Source organism: Ursus maritimus, unplaced genomic scaffold (assembly GCF_017311325.1).
Source record: "Ursus maritimus isolate PB19 unplaced genomic scaffold, ASM1731132v1 scaffold_5, whole genome shotgun sequence".
Taxonomy (NCBI): Eukaryota; Metazoa; Chordata; class Mammalia; order Carnivora; family Ursidae; genus Ursus; species Ursus maritimus.
Genome location: NW_024426663.1, coordinates 31314418 through 31338603, shown reverse-complemented (window position 1 = coordinate 31338603; position 24186 = coordinate 31314418). Strand labels below are relative to the sequence as shown.

Genomic DNA, 24186 nt, shown 5'->3' with positions numbered 1-24186 from the left:
AAACAATTTAATAACTTGAAAATATTCATGTCTTTCAAAATGTTTCACTTTTACATAGAACTTACAAATATAATGAGAATCTGTTTTAACAAGCCTTCTAGATGCACACTGAAGTTTGGGAACCATTGGGCTAATGGAAATCCTTCCATCATGAAATAGAAGTGGGCAATTACTATTCCTATTGAAGTAAAAATCAAAGGCACAAAACCAAGAGAAAAGCACATATATGAAAATGTTAAATATATCAGGTAATATTTAGTTAGGCTATAAGGAGATTATTACGATGACTAAAGGAGGTAACATGTAAAATACTTAGCAAAATGTGTAGCACATAACAGTTGCTTAGTCCATATTTCTTTTTAAAAAGCTTATAGTTAAGACAAAAAGATGAGGAATGGTTTGTTGAAAAGTTGTGGCTTGGTTTGGACCCAGAGAAAAGACAGGGTCTTGATAGTGGAGGAGGGAAAAGACATTCTAGATAATGGAAAATTCAATGAACACTGTTAGCAGAGAATGTCAAGGTGCCAGTTAGACCAGCAGTAAGGCTGATACACTGGATGTTCATCTGTTCGACTCATAACTACTCTTGTTTCTGAGACAATCACTTGACTTAACAATTTACCAAAGTCTGAACCTTTTATATCCATTGACCATTCAGACTGCTACCAACAACAGCACAACTAATAGCAATTCCTCTGCCTTTATGCATAATGACTTCATTCATTTAAATGTCAGATCAAATATCAAAGTCCAGAGAATAAGCAGTTAAGAGAATGAGATATCCATTCTTAACTTGAGCATAGCTATTTTTCTTGCTTTAGGAGAGCAAGAACCTTCAGCATGCATCAGAATGCTGAGGCTCATTGCCCAAGTTTCTGATTCATTAGGTCTGAGACTGGGCCTGAGAATTTGCATTTCTGTCAAGTTCACAGCTGATTTTGGTGCTAATGGCCTGGAGATCACCCTTTCAGAACAATGTTCTCTGCCATATCTCCCTCTCTCTTATTTAATACTTCCTTGTTTTGATGGGGCACATTTTCTAAAAGAAAGCTTTGTAGAATGTGCATTTGCGTGTTTTTTACTTATTACGGGAATTTTCAAACATATGCAAAATAAAGAACAGGATAATAAACCCCATACACCACTATCCCGCTATGACAACTAACATTTTTGGTCATTCTTATTTCATCTATACCCCCCACCAATTCAAGCCCTTCCAGATGGATTATTTTGAAGCAAATACTAAACGTATCATTTCACCTGTAGATATGGGAGTATGTATCTCTAAAATAAGACATTTTAAAAGCCCCAAGGAATGAATTTTTTGAGACATTTTAAAATGCTTTTATCTGCCCTTACAGTGCTTTAATGGTTTGGCTGGATATAGAATTTAGTGTCAAAAATAATTCTTCAGAAGAGTGAAGGTATGGCCCATTGCATTTTAGCTTCTAGTATTTTGAGAAGTCCATAGTCATTTTGAATCTTTATCCTTTGTTGTGATTTGTTTTCCCCCTCTGGAAGCATGCAGCATCTTCCTTCTTCCCAGTGGTCTGACTCAGTACAAGGACGTGTGTTTAATAACGGGTCTTTTTTCATCTAACATGCTGGGCCTTCCTTGACTCTTTCAAAGTGAAAACTCATTTCCTTTCCTTTCTTCCTCCCTCTCTCTTTCTTTCTTTCAAAGATTTATTTATTTTAGAAAGAGAGATTGCAGCGGGGAGGGGCAAAGGGAGAGAAAAACCCAAGCAGATGCTGTGCTGAGCGCAGAGCCCCACATGGGGCTCGATCCCAGGACCCTGAGATTATGACCCAAGTGGAAACCAAGAGCTGGACACTCAACCAACTGCACAATCCAGGCACCCCAAACTCATGTCTTTTATTTCTATGAATTTGTCTCGTATTCTTTTGTTTTCTATAAAATTTGTTTTCTTGCAATTCATCTCAGTAAACTCATTACGTTTTTGAAATCAAGATTTTTATACCCTTGTATTCTTTCACTGATATTTCCTTTCTTTGTTCTCTCTTCCTCAAGTTTCTACTGTTCAAATATTAAAATTCTTGGATCATTCCTTTAATTTTCTTTTCTCTCATTCACTATCTTTTTTATCTTCTCAATTTTCTGGGAAATGTTTAGAATTCTATCTTCTAACCCTTCTGATTTTTTTCATCACTGCTACCATATTTATAATTTCCAACAGCTCTTTTTAATCCTTTCTTTTTTATAGTATACATTTTTGTTTCATGATTCCAAATTCTCTGAGAATACAGAGAAAAAAATTTTTCTTCTTTATTTTTGTGGAATATTTGAAAATTTCTTGCCTCATCTTGCATTTATTCTCTTGATCTTTTTCATGCTGGAAGTCTCATATGCCTGGTGGTCCTTGACTGTCTATTCATTTCTAAAAGTTGGGGATCCACAAAGCTGGCTGGAACCTGAAAAGTTATGTATGGGCAGTTTATCAAAGACGAGCTTCACTGCTGGCTAATCTAGTTGGGCTACTTTGTTGAAGAAGCTCTGATGTTATCTTTAGGTCTTCCCTCTTGGGCTGGGCAGATTCTCTAGAGACGTCCCCAGCAATCTCCTGCCCTCAGTATGAAAGTTTGTCACCTAGTGTTTGCTGAGCCAAGTAAGTGAATAGGGTGAAGTTAAGATCTGAGTATTCACACTTTGCATACTTCCCCTAACCACCTCTATTTTAGCATCGCTCCTTGTTTTCTATTGTTTCTATGTGCATTTCCACACTCTCCAGCCCAGAGACCACTATTTTACTCTCCCTATCGAATAAACCTCCTATCTTTGTCAGGTGAGCGCAGGAGTAGGTCAACCACCCAACCACACAGAGTTGGGAGAGAAAAATCTGGGATACTCTGTATCCTCCTTATAATTTACAACTCTGACATCCAAATTCTTATTTCAAGAGGTATCTGGTACTGCTCAAGTATTATATTATTGCAGTGTAAATCTAGTTCTCGGATTTCCCAACTGATAACTTAGGATTTGGGTTTCCAGGATCTATTAACTCACTTTGCAGTTGTCCATCTGTTTTCCAGCTTCTAAAATCTCTTCTATTGTCTCCTCTCTGGTTCTCCCTTTTCAGCTTAACCCACTGACTTTGGGCAAGGAGATAAAGTATATGCGTCTTTACTGAGATGAACTTCCAAATTTTTTAAAAGTCAAATGAAACCACCTGACAACTTTCGCAACAGGAGAAAATGTCATTGCATGAAACTGGGTTTATGTGTAAGTTTCAAGAATCATTACCCAACCCTGTCTCCTACCCTCAGTACATTATCACTTTAGAGACCACCCTAATTTCTGGATGAGCCTCAACTAGTCATGGCTTCTTGGTCTCTTCGTTCCTTATGATCAATTCATAAGTGACCTTTTTCTTTTTTAAGTGATAATCCTCACTAGCGAGGATACTAGTAAGTATATTAGTAAGTATACTTTTAAAAGAAATAATTGTTGGATAATATATATTCTCTAACTTGGTGACCAACAGAATGTATCATTTTTCATCAGCCATGGTTTTCCTGTGTCAGTGAAGAAACAACAAGCATACACAGCACTTACTCCGAAGAAGAAGTTCAACAGCCAATACCAGTGAATTCACTACCTGATGAGTTTTAAGCAGGTAATTTCAAATCTAAAGCTTTGTCACTTTAAGCAACAGTGTGCCACTGTATGCCCAAATTAAAAAACAAAAATTTAAAGAATGTGAGAAATGTTACCTCTCTACAAATAACCTATATAATAAACCTCATAATAGTGCTGGTATCTTTGCAAACTATACTGGGAAATAAATTGCCTTCAAGGGCTTCTAAAAATTCAGAGTAAAAAGTCTGCAAAATATACATTTATATATGTTTTATATATAATTGATACATATGTAATTGATTTTCTGATGATAGTGACAAAAATCAGACTTTGAGGTTAGGAGAAAATATCTGTCAAATACGTGTCTGATTAAAAAAAACAAACCCATATCTGACAAAAATTACAGTATCCAAAATATACAAAGAACTTTCATAACTCTAATAAGACAAACAGAAACAAAAGATTTGAACTGACATATCACCAAAGAGATACAAATAACAAGCAGATGAAAAGATATGAAACATTATTAGTCATTATTAAAATGCAAGTTGAAACAATGAGTTATCACTACCCAGCTACTAGAATGGTTAAAATAAAAACAAAAAACAAGTAATGACAAAAATGTTGAGCAACTGGAATTCTCATACATTGTTGTTAGGAAAATAAAATGGTATTGCCACTTTGGAAAACAGTTTGGCAGTTTCTTATAAAGTTAAAAAGACATTTACTCTATGATCCAGCAATCCCACTCCTAATTATCTATCCAAGAGAAATAAAAGCAAAAGTTTACACAAACAGTTGCATGTGAATATTTACAGCAGCCGTACTTATGGTAGCCTAAATCTGGATACAAACACATACCCCTCAATGGTGAAGGATAAACAACTGTATACATCTATACAGTGGAATGGTACTCAGCAACCAAAAGGAACAGGTTAAGGATAAATGCAACAACATGGATGACTCTCAATAGCATTATGCTAAATAAAAAGCCAAACACAAAAAGCTCCATTACTGTATGATTCCATTTATATAACATTTTGGGAAAGGCAAAACTACAAGAACAGTGGTTCCCAGAGGCTGGGGACGGGGAGGTAACCGACTAGAAAGAGGCAGGAGAGAACTTTCTGGGATGATGGAAATTGTCTATATCCTTCTGGGGTGTTTGAAATTGTGGTAGTGATTACATGACTGTATACATTTATGAAAGCTGTAATTGTACACTTAGAAGGGGTGAATTTTACTGAATGTAAATTATACTTAAAAAAATTTCGGTCTTAAGAAGGCATGACATGACTTTAAAAAAAACAATAAATAGAACAAGAGTCTGTCAGGAACATGCAGAAAGCATATAAAAACTTAACTGTGTGTGTGTGTGTGTGTGTGTGTGTGTGTGCGCGTGCGTGTGTGGAGAGAGAGGGAGAGAGAGGGAAACAGAACCACTTGGTGGAAGAAAAGTGGTTAAAGGAAGTGAATGAGCATCTGTTCAAATAGAAAATGGAGCATATCCTGGCTCTAATAAGTTATCTGCATCTTTGTAACCCTTTAATAAAAGGCTTTGCCAACTTCCCCTTTTCTTTATTTTTATTTATTTATTTATTTTTAAAGATTTTATTTATTTATTTGACAGAGAGAGAGACAGCCAGCGAGAGAGGGAACACAAGCAGGGGGAGCGGGAGAGGAAGAAGCAGGCTCATAGTGGAGGAGCCTGATGTGGGGCTCGATCCCGTAACGCCGGGATCACGCCCTGAGCCGAAGGCAGACGCTTAACCGCTGTGCCACCCAGGCGCCCCCCTTTTCTTTATTTTTAAACTGCAGGCTTTATTTCTAATACAAACATTAAACAAAATAAACTTAAATCTTAGTGCCTATTATAGACCAAGAACTGTACAAGTGCTTCTATGTTATTCTGTTTAATAAACATAAGCATCCCATACTTAGATCTTATATCCTCCCCATCTTTAACCAGTTAAGGAAGGTGAAACTCACTTATATGTGGAACATACGGAATAGCATGGAGGACATTAGGAGAAGGAAGGTAAAAATGAAGGGGGAAATCAGAGGGGGAGATGAACCATGAGAGACTATGGACTCCAGGAAACAAACTGAGGATTTCAGAAGGGAGAGGGGTCGGGGGGATGGGTTAGCTGGGTGATGGGTATTAAGGAGGGCACGTATTGCACGGAGCACTGGGTGTTATATGTAGATAATGAATCATGGAACACTATATCAAAAACTAAGGATGTGCTGTATGGTGACTAACATAACATAATAAAAAATTATTATTAAAAAAAAAAAAAGGAAGGTGAAACTCAAAAGAGAAATTTAGTAATCTACCCAAAGGTACCTTTGGCCATAAGAAGAGACAAGATGTAAACCCACGTCTGACTTCAGAGACCATGAATGAAATGTTAAGCACTTTGGAAATTAAGATATAATGCTAAATAAAAATACTGAATAAAACTGGCATATGTGAAGCTTAAAAGACCTTCAAGAAAACTAAGAAAATAGCCTCTTGCTAACTGTTTTAAGCAGGAAAATCCAGAAAATATGTATATTCCTTGTTTCATGGAAACTTCAATGCTAAAATGCAGACTATATTATAGAGACTGAACAGAAAGCATTAATAGTAAATCACAAATTTTAAAGAACTGCTTTATAAATATTTAACAGGCATGTTCCTGCAAGTCTTACACAAAATAAAATGTATCATATATATATACATTTTTTCCTATGCTGTGACATGTGATAAAATAACACCAGATGGGAATCAGGAGACTTGGGTTGTAGTCTTAACTCAGATATTTAGTGTTATGGGTTGAATCGTGTGCTCAAAATGTATATGTTGAAACCCTAAACCTGCATACCTCAGAATGTGGCTTTATTTGGAAACAGTAATAGAAACGTAATTAATTAGGATGAAGTCACACTGGAGTAGGCCCGTAATTCAGTATGACTGGTGTCCTTACAAAAAGGGCAAATGTGAACATGATTATGTTCATATTACTCCATGGGAGTAATGCATCCATAAGCACCAGAACACCAGATGGCCAGTAAACCACCAAAAGCAACAGAAGGAACCAACTCTGATTACACCTTGATCTGACTTCTAATCTCTAGAGCTGTGAGACAAGTTTGCTGTTTAAGCCACCCAGTTTGTGGTACTTTGTTAGGGCAAATCTAGCAAGCCAATTACATTCTGTAATTATGTAATTTTGGGCAAATTATTCAACATTCTGGGTCCTACACTTCAACGAGTATCCTTTTTTATGTTTTTTCACTTATAAAACCTTTTACCAGGGGCGCCTGGGTGGCTCAGTTGCTTAAACGTCTGCCTCGGGCTCAGGTCACATGATCCCAGGGTCCTGGAATGGAACCCTGCATCGGGCTCACTGCTCAGCGGGGAGCCTGCTTCTCTCTGCCTGCCACTCTGCCTACTTGTGATCTCTCTCTCTCTAACAAATAAATAAAATCTTAAAAAAAACAAAACTCTTTTATCAAATATTTAAATATTTCCTGTTATATTTGAATTGAGTTACATTATTTGAGTTACATTCAAGTTATCTAAACACAGACTATATTTCCAAATCAACTGAACAGATATTGTTAGTTTTTCAAGACATAAATCTTAGTGGTTTAAGATTCTAATTTCTTTAGAAATTCATAGGCAAATGCTCCTCAAATGAGAATTACCAACTAATATCTTATCTAGTACTTTTTCTTGTTGTATACCACCAATTGTATACTACTTGTTGTTTCTAACAGTTCAATACAGAAAAATTACATACTTGATATAAGGCCAACTTCTTACATTTCTCACTAGAGTGTCTTTTATAATGATTATTTATGGCACACTAGTCATCTTTGGTGATATAAAATTTGCTGAACATTATTCTGTATCATAATTTCTTACTTTATAATTCCACCTTCAAAAACTTTTTGGTTCTGATTAGTCTTTATCTGGTACTTTAGAATGTTTTTGTTTAGTTTTATAGTTTTCTTCAATTTGAATACTTCCTTCCCTTGCTTTTACATCTCTATTAGCTTCTTTAATTTTGCCAGGATCTTTCAACTTCTCTTTCAACCCCTACTTACCAAAGAGCTATTTGGCTTTAATTTTTTAAAATCTAACAATAAAGATTTTCACTACCTTTCAGTTTTCCCTCTGAAAATATTAAACCATGAAATTGGTGGATATATCTCCATATAGCCAACATGCAAGAGTAATAGGAATTCCATTCATTTGGTAATTAAAGAAGTTCTACGAAGCTTCAGGTACACCATCAGATACCTAGGGTGAGAAGGGACTATACATCACAGGCAAACCAATTCTAAAGACATTACAATTTTCATTATACCAAGTATCTCTACCTACCCAATTCCCAAAACATTTTATCTCAGTAAATGCAAAGAAACCACTTCTTTTATCTTCATGAAAGGATCATGAAATGTTGGTTGATGAAATATTAGTAATATAATTTTAAACATGATACAAAAAGAAGGAATACACAAACCAAGCAAACAGAATAGAGGGCAGAAACAACCTCAAGTACACACACAGGAATGTAATATATAATGAAGGTGACATTTCAAGCCAGTTGAGAAAAGCTGAATTATTCAACTAATAGCATTAAAATACACAGTCATTTGGAAAACAATAAAAAGCTAAATTCCCACACCACTCCTTACACTAAAATAACTCACAGGAATAAAATTCAAATGTAAATTTCAGATGAAAATATAGCTATGTACTATATTATTATAGTCTTTGAAGTGGGAAATACTATCTAAACATAACTAAATGCAGAAGCCATAAAGGAGAAGGTCAATAAGAGCATGTAAAAATTTTTAATTTCTGTATGGCTATAAAAGACCATAATACAAGGAAACAATACACAAATGACTAATTGGGGAAAATATTTGCAACAAATATGACAAATGGCCAATTATCATGTTATCAGCAGCTTCTATAAATCAATAAGTAAAGAAAAGAAAGAACAAGAGATGAATAAATGACTGGAAGAGGAAAAAGAAATATAAATGGCCTATAAACATATGACGTTAATCTCATAAATAGAAAATACAATTTAAAATATTAAGATACTATTTTTATGTAGCAGTTTGACAAATATTTTAACATTTGCCGAAACCCAACTTCCTCAATACTTGAGGGTATGGGAAAACAGACACTCATACATTACTGGTAAGAGTGAAAAGTGGTACTCTTTTGAATGAGTCATTTGACAGTAACTATTAACGAATTCTAAAATAAATGTTTGTTCTCACAGTGTTTGCAATAAAAAAAAATTAGATATGATCTAAATGTCCAAAAAGAGGGAGGGGACAAATAAACAAGATATAGTACATCCATACAGTACAACAGAATATAGTAGTTAACACCCAAGTCATGCTAAAAGAAAACAAGGTAGAGAACAATAGATTTAGTGTGATATCATTTGTATAAATAAAATGAAGAATATAAACAAATAAATGCTTGTAAGGGCATACAAATTATTTGGAAGAAAAAAAACGGAAATTTAGCTTTATTTCTTGAATGCAGGACTAAGAGCAAAAAGAAGCATTTACTTTTTAAAGCTCTTCATGCCATGGATCACATTTATTTTACCATGAGTATTTTATTTAAAAATAGAATTTTAAAAATAAAGAACACTTTACTCCATAAACATTGATTTTGACTGAAGAAATACAACTAACATATACTGAACATTTACTATGTGGCAAGTTTTATAGCATGGACTAGGTCTTAAGCAAATAAACTATAATAATTCAGAAATCCAACTTTCTTTCTACATTTACTCTATATACAGATAGCTTATTTTTCATAAAATGAAAAAGTACTTTTTTTTTCCTCACTCACTCACTTATAATCCCTTCACATTGAGAATTATTTCCAAATAACAAATTCTTCCAGGAAATACTTTATTCTTTGAAAGTATTTCACCTAATTTATCATCACATAGCTAAACAACATGATTAAAATAAATTAAGAATGACTTAATTGTTAAACTAAAATAAGAGTGAATTCAACAATGAATTAGGTTCTATCAGAACAGGTGGGCTCAGACACCAGGTGCACCAGAAAGTAATATGTTAATGGTTACAATTCTTCAAGTCCAGATTTCTTCACATATGAATACTGTCAATTTTATAAGAGTGCCATGTGAGCAAATTCAACACTGACATTTACTTTTTGTCTTCAGAGATGAAGTGATACATATAATAGCCCATACTTAAGAAAAGGGAAGGATACCTATTTAACAGAGAAGATTAGTATTACATTTTTGTAATTTAACTCAAGTACATGTTCTATTCGTAAACTTCATTGTGAGAAATTCACTGAATTCAGCTGTATTTTGTAATTTCCTTGATATATGTAACAGTGAACCTTTGAACCCACAGAGCAAGGAACAGACTGAAAGTTGATGGGATTCAGGAATATAAATGTTTGTGTTTTTCCCTACAACCTGTTTCACTGTATCTAACCCTACCACTCAGAATCTGCTGCCTCATTCATCTTTTTACTTTCTCTATCACTACTTGGCTTAGTGAATACCACTAGGTCCCTTCCTCATCTCCTTTCAAGTTGTGTCACTTTCCTACCCATTTCTTTGACTGTATATTACAATGAAAGTTCTGCATGCAAATACAGGTATAACAGCAACAACAACAAAAAACTACAAAGAAATAACAGGTTGTTTTTATCTGAGCAGATGCAATGTAATTGTTTATTAAAATTTTTTCTTTTCCTTATATAAGCCATGCACTATTATCACAGTTCATAACTCAAAACAGGATAACTGTATTTAACTCTGTAGAATCTAACATAGTACTCTAGGAATACTACTACTCAGTAAAAAATAAAGGTAAAATTTCATTCCTCCCATTTTCACATCAACCAACAACGTATTTTCATAGTCAGGTGTAATAACTAATAAGCATCTGACAATATGCAAAAGGAAGGAGAAGAATCAAGGAAACACACTTCAAGATTAAAAACATGTTTGTATCCATTATTCTGTCCTCTCGCATAATATTCTGTCTCAAGGAAAATAAAACCCCAAAATACAAAACTATACACAGCTTCAAAATACACCATAATGTACAAGATACAATCAAAATAAATACTAAGCTTTTATGTTCAAAGGTTCTTTAACATTTCTTTAATTTAAATTTCTTTAAAATTGTTCCCAAGAATGGAGAGTAGTAGTTTCATTCTTAGCACTTACAAACAATTCCTCTGCAAGTTTTTCCAACTCAATATTCAACTAAATTTGTTTTCAAACTCTGAATATACACGACAGGCAGAATGTATGAAAAATAAGAGCAAAATACTGTGAGATTTTCCTCAAATGTGTAACATAAACACACGTAAGTCAGATTTAGAAATCAACACAGATTCAAAGTATACTTTTTACTTTTATAAGCAATATAATTTCTATCATGTGAATTCTCTTTGAATGTATCAGTAAAATCTATGATGAAGTTTTAACATACCCACTTCTAGATTTTCAGTACAATAGCACCTTTAACTGACCTGCTTTAGCCAACACCTTTTTTTGCTCTTTTATTAAATATGCCATGGCACACTGACTACTCTCAACTTATATGCTATTTTTAGTACATTTAACCACTTCGGATCCCACAGGTTGAGTTATGTTTAACAAATCAGCTGGTTGTTCCCAAACCTGTTTATGCCAGTTTACCTGTTGTAGTCCTTACATAATTAATATTACATAAGTCTATGGAATACAAGTGCAAAAAGAGGGTTGTTTCTATGTAAACTAAGTTGAATGCAAGCTAAGTAGAATGGCTCAATAAAGGTGAGTCATTCTTTAAAATGGTATTGAATTAGACAAAGGTGCGACATCTGTAAAATATTAAGGAAACCATAAAAAGTCAGAAGAACCTGAAGTTTGGGTTTTTCAAAAGTATAAGCTTTTATTTCACTTTAGAGAAATCAAAACTGGAAACTGCAAATCATGCATTACAGTTATAGTTTACAAGAACAACTTCTATCAATTCCACATTTGAAGAGATGGTGTTAGCATTACATCAAAAAGCTGGCAAATGAATATAGATTTATGTATTTTAAGTTAAAATTTTTAAATGTTAAGATACACTTTTTAGTTTTCTGCTTTAACTTCTTCAATAACGTACCATGTAACTGTCCTAATCTTATCAGTCTTCAAATACGTTTTTTCTGAATCTTTTAAGGGCTTGCTATAACAACTAGAAAAATAGTACCTGTCTTCATAAAATAATATTACCTAGTAATAAACAATCTAAAATAACTTTATGGAAAGAAGTATTAGACTCTACGCTCCACAAAGGAAAAGATCTCTTTTATTCACAGATATATCCCAAGCACCTAGAATACTTCCTAGTGTACAGATGATGCTCAATAAATACTTGCTTAATGAAGAAGAGGAACTTACTGTGATGACAGCCTTGCTAAGACAGATGGATCCTCTGCAGCCATACTCCGTCTCGTCTTCAGATTTGTAGTAACTCAGAGTATTATTTTTTAAAACTACCCAACGATCCTGCCACCCATGAATGTAGTTTGTCCACTGGAGGTAAGGGGTGGGGGAGGGGGAAGGAAAAAGAAAACAAAATATAAAAGTCAGTATTTGAGAAATCCAAACTTTCTGAAACAGTTATCAATCTAATTTTAAAAGCAAAATGTGAAAAGTTCTAGCTTAACTGGAAACAGTAAAAATGATTATAAAAAGTGAAAAGTTGAGATTTTCTAGACTGTATGATTTTCAGTAATTTTTACAAAATTATAAATATTGTATTTTCTTCCTTTTAACATTTGCAGAATAAAACTGATGCAGATTTCAGTTAAAAATTCTGCTTTTTTTGTGTGTGTTCATCCTCCCCTCCTCACCAACTTCATGACACTTAAGATGGTTTTGGTCTCTACCATAATTAACATATTCAATAGAAAAGTAAGTTTGGTTACACAGCCTCTCATTCTCCTACATCAAATACTACATGAAGCTTTCAAATCAACAGAAGTATGAAGCTAATCATGGCCAAAGTCTACTTTTAAGTTGTTCCTATATGAACATGTATGATATTTATAACTACATCCAAGCAAAAATACTAGATCATCAATCTTTAAGTCTATATCAACTTTACTTTTTTGTCCACAGAACTCAATACTATATATTAAAAACAGTTAATTCATTTTCCAAGTTTCTCTGAAGATCTATTTTTTCAATCCAAGAGTAATAATACAACCATAAAAAAACCTCGTTTTCAAAAACATACTTGGATTATCAGTTTCTAGGGCCTATAAATAGTTTCTGTGTTGCTAAAGTCTTGCTGCACACTGCAGATCACAATCAATAAACTTGCAAAGGAAGAAATGCAATCTCTATGGGAATTCTTCATTTGCATATTTTTATGCTCTGGGGGTTTTATGTATGTATAGATAATTCCAAAAATTATCTAATTCCAACACTATCTGCCAAAAACTAATTCAAAATGGACTGTTAAAAATATACTGCATTGGCTCAGGCTCTATAGCCATTGAGAAATCTTTACTTTTCTATTCCCTACTCAGCATGCTAAGAGACAGTTCAGCTCTTAAATCTTCTAAGGCCCATCATTACGACCCCTCCCTGAGTGCTCATCCATGCTGCCAATTTAACACATTCTTTCCTATGAGCTCCCTAATCACCATTTCCTTATTTCTAACTCCCTGTGACTTACCACCACTTATACACTGATTCGAAACAATGATGGTGACATACAAAACCAAATTCATCTCCTCCTATAGGGTGCACCTTCTTCCCTATGTTCCTATTTCCTTTCCTATATTGGTATTTCTGTAGTCATTCAGATTGAAACGTGGCTGAGCATTCCTGTATTGTATGGACAGCATAGTGCATATAAAATCAGATAGACTCTATTAGTTATGTAACAAGTTTTTACAAGTTATTTAACTTTTCCGAGCTTTACTTACTTTGCTTGTTATTTGAATGGCTGAAAAAAATCATGAATACCCCTACTATAGTCCTAAGAGATACTGCTTCTTGTCAATCCTTATAGCCTGTCGTCAACTCCTATTCATCTTTCCTTCATTCTAAACCCTTAAATTTGGCTCTTCTCTATTTTCAATTAATCCAAATTATCAGGTTACTAGACTCCTGAGAAGGCTTAACAACCTTACCTCTAGCATCTTCTGCATTTTCTTTCATAACTTACATAATCTTATTTACTTATTAAGCACACTGGCTTACTTATCTTACATATTAATCTCACCAACCTCTAGTTCCAAAACTTACATGGATAACTTCCCATTGCCAAATTGTTTACAGCGGCACACCTTCACTGATTAATTAATCAATTAATTAATTGTTAGAGTGGCATACCTTAATCCTACCTCATTTCCAATTACTGCCCCTCAGAAGGCTGGTAATTGTGTGACTGTGGTCAAGTTACTTATCCTCCGTTTCTTTGTAAAACTCTACCTCTTAAAGTTGTCAAGATAAACAAGAGTAGACTTACAACACTGCCAGGCACATAGTATTTTCTCAGATGGAGACAGAGTTACGCAGAACTAATGAAGCTTTAACCTTCAGTGCAGTTTACGAGAACAGACCTCTTGCAAAGTGACAGAATGGGTCCCAGCAATTGTGTCCATTTTTAAATATTTTTTTTCTTATAGAGGACCCAATAAATTACATAAACTTTAATACCCTTCACTTGGTAAATGTTACCTTCTCCTAGACGGCAGATTTTTGCCTTCCTCGTAACATTCTCTCACTCTTTCCCATCTAACAGAGACAAGGCCATATGCTACACATAGAAGCAGAATCAAAGATTTATTTTCCCAATAGTCCAGCAAGCATAATTTCAAGAGGCAAACAATACATTTAGAGTAAGAGAACAAGTTACAAATAAAATACTATGGGAACTCAAGGGAAGATGATCTGAAATGGTTGGCAAAGTAAGAAAAGGCTTCATGGTAAGAATAGAGTTTGAGATAAACTCTAAAGATGGGGGCTCCTGGGTGGCGTAGTTGGTTAAGCAGCTGCCTATGGCTCAGCTTAGGATCCCAGGGTCCTGGGATAGAGCCCTCACATTGGGTCTGTTTCTCCCTCTCCCTCTGCCCCTCCCCATGCTTGTGCTCACTGTCTTTCTCTTTCAAACAAGTAAATAAAATCTTTAAAAACACCTCTAAAGATGGATAGAATTTCAGTCAATAGTTAGGTATGTGAAGAAATACAAGATAAGGTAAACCTTGAAGGATGGAGAAAATTCACAAGAAGCTTGACATTTATTTTACCCAAGCTTAGTTGCTCTCAAGTCCCACCAAGGCATGAATTTTTTCCCAATATCCATCCTGATACTTGTTATAACCACCTAGAATTGTCTATCCAGTATTTGTGGAACCTACATGCTTAAGAAGTCACCCCATAGAGGTGTCTGTGTGGTTCAGTCGGTTAGGCGTCTGCCTTAGGCTCAGATCATGATCCCAGAGTCCTGGGACTGAGCCCCGAGTCAAGCTCCCTGCTCAGCCGGGGTCTGCTTCTCCCTCTCATCCTGCCCCTCCCCCCTGCTCATTCTCTCTCTCTCTCTCTCTCTCTCAAATAAATAAAAATCTTAAAAAAAAAAAAAAGGAAGTGATTCCATAGAAAATATGCTTCATAGGTATTTTCATGTATTTTATGTTATCATATAGAAAAAAAAAAAACCTTTGGATTGGTATATTTCTATTATGTTTATCCCCTCCCCCCATTCCAAATTCATTCCATTTGGGAGAGAAGAAACAAAACACGTTAGTATTGAGACTTATCTACATTACTCAACTGAAGGAAAAGAACAGCTGCTGAGTTCTAACTCTTCTATAAATTACCAGGTGAATACAAACGGATCAAAACATATATGTACTTAAAGTTTTAAAACATGTTTTCAATATAAAATATTTTTTAAAAAAAGATTTTATTCATTTGACAGAGAGAGACAATAGGCTAGCGTGCCTAAGCAAGGGGAGTGGCAGGCAGAGGGAGAAGCAGGCTCCCCACTGAGCTGGGAGCCTGGGATCAAGACCTGAACAGAATGAAGCTGCTTAACCAACTGAGCCACCCAGGTGTCCTCAATATAAAACATTCTTGATTAACAAGCTTTCAGAAATCATCATATATAACCATACACTGTTAAATTTCAGGGAAATTTCCTTCATAGCTGTTAACAAAAGTACCAAAAACTATATTCATGCTGATTCTAAGTATGCAGCAACATCAAAATTATTTACCTACCATAGAAGTGATCAAAAAGTCCATTTCTCGACATTTAAATAACAAGGAGATAGTTTTCCATTTTTTGTCATACAATATACCTACTACACTGCTCTGCAAACATGAATACTCAGAGCTTTGGGAACTCTTTCCACCAGTCACCCCTCAACTCCCCCAAAACAGTAATATCAAATAGGTAAAAAATTCAGCCTGTTTTGTAAAATACTTACCACCACCAGAGTACTAGTTTGGAAGTCTGCTTTCATTTAATGAGAAAAGTGAGGAATCTATCAGAATTGAGAAGCAAAGAACACACTTGAAATTCCACCTGAAAATGTATAACTACATACAATGTGTTCAATATGGATTCCTAAACTACAACATACATTTAATCTAAAGAAACCCTAGGGAGCTTCACTTTACTGAAAGCCTTTCACTGCATTTCCAATGATCACAATATCAAGACACATCATGATTTTTCTGCTATGTAAATAAAGGTAACACTTGCAAGTCTTAATTCTGACATTCATATCTTATCTAACGCCTTTTTCACCAGCCTTCTAAAAATAACAGAAAAACCTAACATGAAACAATTCCACAATAAATGTACAAATGCTTAGCCAAAGTATGTATACTAGAAGCAGGGTGGTTTCTTAATAGTCAGTGGCTGCACATGATCTTGTATCTTATGACCAGCTTGCTGAGGGATTGGCCATTTCTAAAACTTCAACAGGAAGAGAGAAGGAAGTAAAAAAGGCAATGTGAATCTTCTCATAGCAAAAACTTTAAACGAACAAACAAACAAACAAGCCCCAGACCATGTACTGTCAAAAGAAAAAATCATCCATCTTCTCTCCTAAAAAGGGCCTCATCCACTTTAACTAATTAGCCTTAACAGTCCTACAACTATTTTCTTTGCTAAAATTTTGAAAAAGGTTTTTAAAAATTTTCAGGGAAAGTAAGATGTGTTTTCCTTGCTCTGACCCTTTGCAAGAATATTTTCTTATTGATAGTGCTCTTCTTCCTGGACTAAAGGTCGGCCTCTATTCTGACATGTTCCAAGTTACTATGAATGTTTCCTGCACCTATCACGTGGCGATTCAATAGTTCTTTTCTGAACTGGGGAAAAGGATGAGGGAAAAAGTACAAAAGTCCTCCTCACTGAGACCTCTCACTATATCTAACTTAGCATAGTTTACCGCCTCGATTTCCGCACCATGCCCAGTTGCTCCGGCTACTGTCTATACCGTCGCATCCACAGAATCTTCCAAACCTGCTCTGCATCTCCCAACCTCTTCTGAGAGGTCCGATCTGCACTGCTCCCATACCCAGTCGTTCGCACACCGCTGTTGACCAACCCGTATTCCTACACCCGGGATAGATGTCGCTGAGTCCCAAGTCACGGTGCGCATCCCGCTCCCAAACTGAATCCGGGGTTGGGACACGTTTTCTCCAGTCTTCGGCTGCCGCCACCAAGCCCCAGGGCAAGCGAACCAGACAGTCCCCTTCTCCCCCCACCCCCACCCTGGCACTCCTGCGGCAGTACTCAGCCCCGCACCCCGGCACATTCCGCAGCCCCCGCCCCGGGACAGTCCGTGACTCCCGCCCAACCCCACCCCATCCCCTCAGCCGCTCGCCTCGCGGCAGGTGGAGTCGGAGCAGGGGGCCCTCGGACCGGCGGGTTGCTCACCTTGCTGAGGACTCCGCAGCGCTCCACAGGCGGCCCGGACTCCGTCTCCGGATCCTCCTCTGAGCCCGACGAGTTCCAGCTCTGGTTATCCGACATGGAGGCGCGACAGCCGAGCAGGAGACCGGCCCCCGCTCCCTGAGCTGCGCCGGAGGAAGCGCCCAGTACCCGGGGTGAAGGGTCGGGGGATGGCGAAGGGAAGAGTCTCCGCTCCGGCCCCGGGGGGAGCTGGAGGAGGGACGAAGTCCGGCCGCTGCGCCGCCGCCGCCGCCGCGCCTGACACCGAGCGGACCGGGGAAGGAGGACAAGCGGCGAAGGAAGCCTGCCCTTCCAGCCGTCAGCCGCCGCCGTTGCTGTGAGTCCTGCGCTGCGCCGGGCGCCACCACCCGAACTCAGCCCCTTCGATGCCAATCTCAAAGGGAGAAGGAAAAGGAAAGAAGAAGGGAAGAGAAAATCCAGCTGCAGAAACCCGGGTCCACTCACACCTCCGCTACCGCCGCCATCTTCTGCCTGGCCCACTATTTACCCTCCCCTCCCCTTTCCCCTCCCCTTCGTCCTCCCATTCTCCCCCTGCTCCCCGCCCCGTACCCCTCCCAACGTCTGACGAAGCACGCCGAGGGCTGGAGGTCCCCTCCCGCACCCTACCTCCGGTTCTCCCGGGTGACGCAGGGTGGAAAGGTGGGAGGAGCAGAGAAAAGAGGAGGGATGGAGTCCCCGTTCGGTTGCATTCTGGGAAGGACGCTGCTCCGTCAGTCGCGCAGCCTCCTGGGAGTTGTAGTCGGGATCCTGAGGCAACCGGTGAGTGTTCCGCGCCGGGAAGGCTGTCGCCTTAGGGACCGGTCAAGTGGAGGGTGGGCTTCGTTTGACAGTTGTGTGATCCGTTCCCTCGGCCACCTTTCTATGTCTGCCTAGCGTGTTTATGACGAACCTGTGCACCTTGCGGGCCGGGATGTGAGATAACACTCTGCTGAGGATGCCGGGCCTGCCTTCCGCGTCTGTTTCCTGAAAGCCCGGGAGCTCTTGCCGCTTTCCGGGGTGGGAGTGTACCGGGCGCTTCTGCCGTAACCACGGGCCAGTGGTTTGCGACCTCTCTAGTGAAAACGGGGTTTCTTTCCGCCAAATCCCCTCTGCAAATGTTGAGGGTTGTTTGTTTTTTATCTCGCTCTTTAGAAGTTAAAACTTCAAACTTGAAGTTTCCCGCGTTTGGAGGAAGAATTCTCGGTCCCTTCTCACCAGAGCATGCACTTCGTATTGTTAGATTTACAGAGTGTTCATTTTGTTGATAGTAATTTTGAAGATGTCAGGGAATAAATTACGTTTGAATAATTTTTAAAGTAAAATGAGAATGTGAAATGATGTACTGGAGTTTATTCTAAGTTGTAGATGAGTACCTTCCCGAAAGCCAGGTTAACCATCTCTACGGACCTATCTCTCTGAGAGATAGGAAAGGTTGTGGGGTAGAAACTTCATTGTATAAGAAAAACCAAAATGCAATAGTCTTACTGAATAATAAGAGATTAGGCAATAGGAGGCTGGCTTTAAGACTAGAATTGAATTAGAAAGACCAATAGAAGATCTAACGGATCTTTGTCTATTTTTGAACAAATTATAGGGATAATTTTTATTGTGAGATCTTTAATTTGTAACTTCAGTTCTTTCTCCTCTCGTTTGCTACTGTTAAATTTTTGTCAATTTCCTAATAATTGCCAACAACAAAATTCGTTATTAAACGTTAGAAAGAGTACCTGTGTACGGCAGTGGCTGGAGAATAGGAGTGGAGTTTTGAGTCTGAGGGAAAAGATACAGTCAGTGGCCAGAAATAACTCTGGTAGGGATAGAGGCCAGCTTAACTGGGATCTTCAGAAAAAACCAGAATGATGGGAAGTGTCTCTGAGAGGTACCTGTGATATCTTTTTGTTCCCCTAGACTGATGCTTATAGATGCTGAATCTGTTGTAAATAAGTTACAGATTGTTTTTCCATTGTGAAATCAAGTAGTAATTCATAACTGAAAGCCATTCAGATGAACAAAACTTTGAGATAATGCTTTTGAAAATACTTTGACAACATGTTAATTAACACATAATCCCAAGATTGTCATTCAAAAGAGAATAAAGAAGAAACCCACTTACATATTTCCCCCTTTATTGAATTGCTGAATTATATCTTTGGAATTTTGAATACTGTAATAATTTTTACTTTCACTTTGGTTACCTAATATGGTTAGATGTAATATTTGATTCTTTTGAGCTCTAGGTTTTAAAAGGATATTAGTCTTAAGGAAATGATTGTGAATTGTTGAGAAATCCACTTCATAACGTGATTTAGAATCATGGGAGCATAGTATATGTTTATATTGAAATTGAACTTTCTGTTGTCCTTTATGCATTTCTAAGTTGTGTGTGGTTGCAACCACCACTACTTACATCTCTGAGGTTCCCACTTAGTAGGAAATTGCTTCACTGTAATAGTCTGTTTCTATCTATAGGGCTGAGGGGAGGGGACATTCTGAGAAAAAAATCATTTAACATACCTGAAAATCCCATGATAAATGCTTAAATGGATGTATTAGACTGCATATATTATTTTGCTCCCTAGAATGTGAGTTCAGTGGAGGCAAGAATTTTAATTTTTTCACCCATTTTTTTCATAACTTTTTTCTATCCTTAGTCCCTAGAATAGTGCTCAGCACATAGAAGGCATTCAATATAATTTGTGTATTCTATCTTTCAGTTAATAATTTAACAACATACGGGGCGCCTGGGTGGCACAGCGGTTAAGTGTCTGCCTTTGACTCAGGGCGTGATCCCAGCGTTATGGGATCAAGCCCCACATCAGGCTCCTCCGCTATGAGCCTGTTTCTTCCTCTCCCACTCCCCCTGCTTGTGTTCCCTCTCTCGCTGGCTGTCTCTATCTCGGTTGAATAAATAAATAAAATCTTTAAAAAAAAATAATAATTTAACAGCATACAATATGCAGGATACTATGCTGATGCCTGGGTGATATTAAGATAGTAAAAAGTTAAGGGGCAGGGCGAGGGTCTGTCTTCCAGGAGATTATAACAGAACAAGGTAAGAAAAGTACAAGTGTAACTTTAATAGTTGAATTAGTGTTTGAAAGAAGGTAACCTTTATTCCTACAACTTGGCAGTGACAAACCCTGTTCTTTAACCATCCTTCTCCTGGATATTCGTAGGCCACTTGCCCCAGGTCTTTTTAGTTAAAAACAATGGCTATTTGGAATTTTAAAGAAAAAAGGATTGTCCTTGTTTGCGGATCTCTTTCCACAAAGTTATCATGTAAACTATTCAAAATAATATAAACTGATCTTTTCTTTATGACTTGTTACTGTGCTTATGACATTCAGAGTGTCCCCTAAATGAAGTTCAGAAATTTAAAAAATTTAAAAGCTACTCTTCAAGCCTACCTTTTTCAAATTAACCAGAACTACTTGCCCCTTTAAATGCTTTGTTCCCCCTGTTTTGAATACTAATCGATCACGTTAGCTTCTCTTCAATGTTCCTGTGAGGCCTGTTCAAGAATTGCCACTATGGTGATTCATGTGTGTTCGGAGTGAGTAGGCAGATAGTCTCTGGGTGTGAATCCTAGCTGGCTTCATCCTTAATAATCATATGAATTTGGATGTGTATTTAATAAATACTAACTTAATAAATAGCATTATTAGTTTAACCAGTCACTTTTTATCATATCCCAACTGTTGTGCTGTTAAATGCGTTTGTAAATGAATATTTGCATAAGTATATCAAAGTGGATATTCATTTGTATGGTGGTGAATACATCTATGTCCATGTCTGAACATGTAAACACTAGTTTCAGAAATGTAAAGGACTACAGGAAACTTGCATGTTTCATCTTTTGTGACGTTATACAGAATTATTGTAAAATACCCTTACAAGTGTATTTACAAAACTGAATATACTGTGTAAAGTGAATACAGGAATATGGAGGTGATTGCTCCCCTTAGCATCTTAACCTTTTGTGTTGGTGCAAAAAAAAAGATTGTATTTTTACCTATCTATGATCAACCTCTGGCATGCTTATCTTCCAAATTAATGGTTTTCAGTTAAACTTAGATCTTAACAGGTATATTCATATCTACTGTAAGCAATACAAGTGTACTAGTCTATGAATGAACTTTAAAGGATCATCATCTTTCTAAAAGAAAAAGGTAAGCAATTCAGCGAGCAAAATCAAGTGTATTCAAGAATAGCAGAGGAATTGCAATTTGGAACAAGCAAACCATGGTGAACCACAGGCAAATCCAGAGAACAGAGGAGAGCTTCAATTTTTAGAGGAAAGGAGGAAGTTGGGAGGGGTTATTTTGAACAAAAGTTCATTAGAGGAAAATGAGAGTTGGAAGTGGTGGTGGCTTCTCATTGGCTGCAGGCAAGGGTAGCTTGCTATTGGCACCAAAAGGCCATCTTCCTTCTTCCTGCTGGACTATGCAAGCTACCATGAGTGATGAGTTTGTGAGAGTCCTACCTTCATAGCCTTCCAACTCCAATTTTACTTTAGGTTTCCTTAACGTATTTTCACATTTCCCCCCTTTGATAAAGATCTTTCTTTAAAAGCGGTGCCGATCAAGAGTTGGGTCATCTGTTCCTTATTAGAATCATTTTTGTCCCTCCGTGCCAGGAAGGACCTTTTCTGGGTGTCATGTCCCACATTGGAGGGAAGTGCTCAGATTGGAAACCATTGAGGCCACGTATCAGTAAGGAGAGGGTAGGACGGAGAACTCTTCAGGCATTTCCCATCTAAAGTCTGTATCTAATTGAAATTTTGAGTGTTGGGGATCATCTTGAAGTATTATGCCAGAATCACCCTTTGGAGTACACCATTTCTGCAAAGGTTTGGTAGGCAACAGGTATAAAATGTAAAAATGATTATATTAAGTAAGTTGAAAAGAATAATGATCCCCATCTGTGCATTAGTTCTAAACCAGAGCCCAAACCTGAGGATAACCAGCTAATGAGATCAAAGGACCATAGTCAGGTGGAATCTGTTATAGTCAATATGCTTCTTCCCTAATTTTATAAATTTGGGGTTTTCTACTTCTCCAGAGGAATTTATCTATATGCAACAGGTGGTGTTTGCTATTGCATAAACATCTTGTTCAGCAAGTAAGTCATCAAGGGCTATGTGATTATCCAAAACGACTTTAATGAGACAAGTGATCATTGTTGGCCTGCTATTGCCTTAGTGCTAGAATCAGCAGGTTTTTCCAGTTCCAGAGAGAGATGTCTAATCATTCATTCCCTGGCATGAACACCCACCAATGGCCTAGGCACCCTTATGATGGAGGCAAATCCAGGGTAATGTATACCCCCTGGGAGTTCTCATTGAAGGCAGCGGTGAAGGTTTGATGGGGAAGACCTATGGGACGACCAGTGAAAGGCTTCAGATTTATTGTGGATGTCCACGGGCTAAGTTGGAAATCATAGTAAGTATTGGCTTCCAGTCTGCCAGCTGTGTAAACACTCATTGGGCAATGAGTAGTCCACTTGCCACAGATAGGTAAAACCAGGTGGTGCACGTAAGACTCCTGTGAGGGTTTGATTATTAATAGTGCTGTTAGTTGGGATTATTCAAGTGGCTGTTTTGAACCAAGTGTCAGTGGTGTTTGGGGAACAATTAGGGGGAAACTATCCTGTTCTGTGGACTTTGTTCTTGAAGCATGTACAGAGGGGCTTGTTTTGTTACAGTGAGCTGACCTGAAGTAGTAGAGTGAACAGGGAACCATATAGGTAGAATAAATGTGGTTAGTTGCATTGAGAGTTATGATAGGGGAGAGCTCAAAGAAAAGTACAGGAAAACCTGGTTGTAGAAGTTTGATTCTGTAAGAAATATCTGGAGGGATGTGGGTACAGTTAGTGGTCACATTGGAAATGAAAGAAAAGTTTGCTATAGGGAAGACTAAAGGGTTGCAACTCCTGTAGACAGATCCAACAATCAAAAAGGTTTCCCCTTTTTTCAAGGGATTGGGAAATTCGAATGAGGGCATTGTCTCTCCAGGATAGACAAGGAGAAAATGAGGTGAGAAAAAGCAGAAAGAGAATATATAGACCTGATCCTGTCATCTTGGGGAAGCTTTCTGCTTCACTGTCCTATGCTTCGTTTCCTGGAAATCTTTAATTTGAGGTGAGCAGTTGATGTGCAGGCCCAGTCAGGGTTTGGAGCTTTCTTTAAATGAGACACATGAATCTGGGAATCCACTCTTAGAGTTTAGTAGCCCAACGATTGGTCCATAACACTTGATAAGTGTTGAAGAGAATCTTTTTGGAGATGTCGTTGAAGAGAATCTTTTTGGAGATGTCTTTTCCAAGAAATGAAATCCCCAGGTTGCAGTGTGTGGCATTCGAGGGCTTCATCTCCCAGGAGTGTGCTGTGAAAATTTGTCCTACTAAAAAGCATGATTATTTTTGAGGGATGTAATTCGGCCTTTGCAATACTGAAATATATCTCCTTTTATTAGGTGCGGGTCAAAAGAGGTGGAAGCTAGAGGTATAGAGCACCCAGTAATTATCTCAAAGGGTGAGAATTTATGAGTTCTAAAGGGGTGGATCTGAGACATAGGACCATCAGTGATACTTTTGGCCGAGGGAGTGGGAGG

The 24186-nt window shown here is 37.5% G+C and overlaps 2 protein-coding genes across 3 annotated transcripts in view; one reads left to right on the top strand and one right to left on the bottom strand.

The window, feature by feature from the left end:
• The window catches only part of CERT1 (ceramide transporter 1), a 97637-nt gene extending 79693 nt beyond the window's left edge, over positions 1-17944 (bottom strand). Inside the window, exons 1-2 of one of the 2 annotated variants that reach the window (XM_040622180.1) lie at positions 17561-17944; positions 12055-12189 (exon numbers count right to left, since the gene is read on the bottom strand). In XM_040622180.1, coding sequence (XP_040478114.1) covers positions 12055-12189; positions 17561-17656 — 231 coding nt within the window. In that variant the 5' untranslated portion in view covers positions 17657-17944. The remainder of the gene's footprint in view (positions 1-12054; positions 12190-17560) is intronic. The other variant, XM_040622179.1, reaches the window with a different exon arrangement.
• A 279-nt stretch (positions 17945-18223) lies between these two features.
• POLK (DNA polymerase kappa) overlaps positions 18224-24186 on the top strand; it is a 62986-nt gene continuing 57023 nt past the window's right edge. Inside the window, exon 1 of the mRNA XM_008691281.2 lies at positions 18224-18355. The gene's annotated coding sequence lies outside the window, so the exon portion shown is untranslated. The remainder of the gene's footprint in view (positions 18356-24186) is intronic.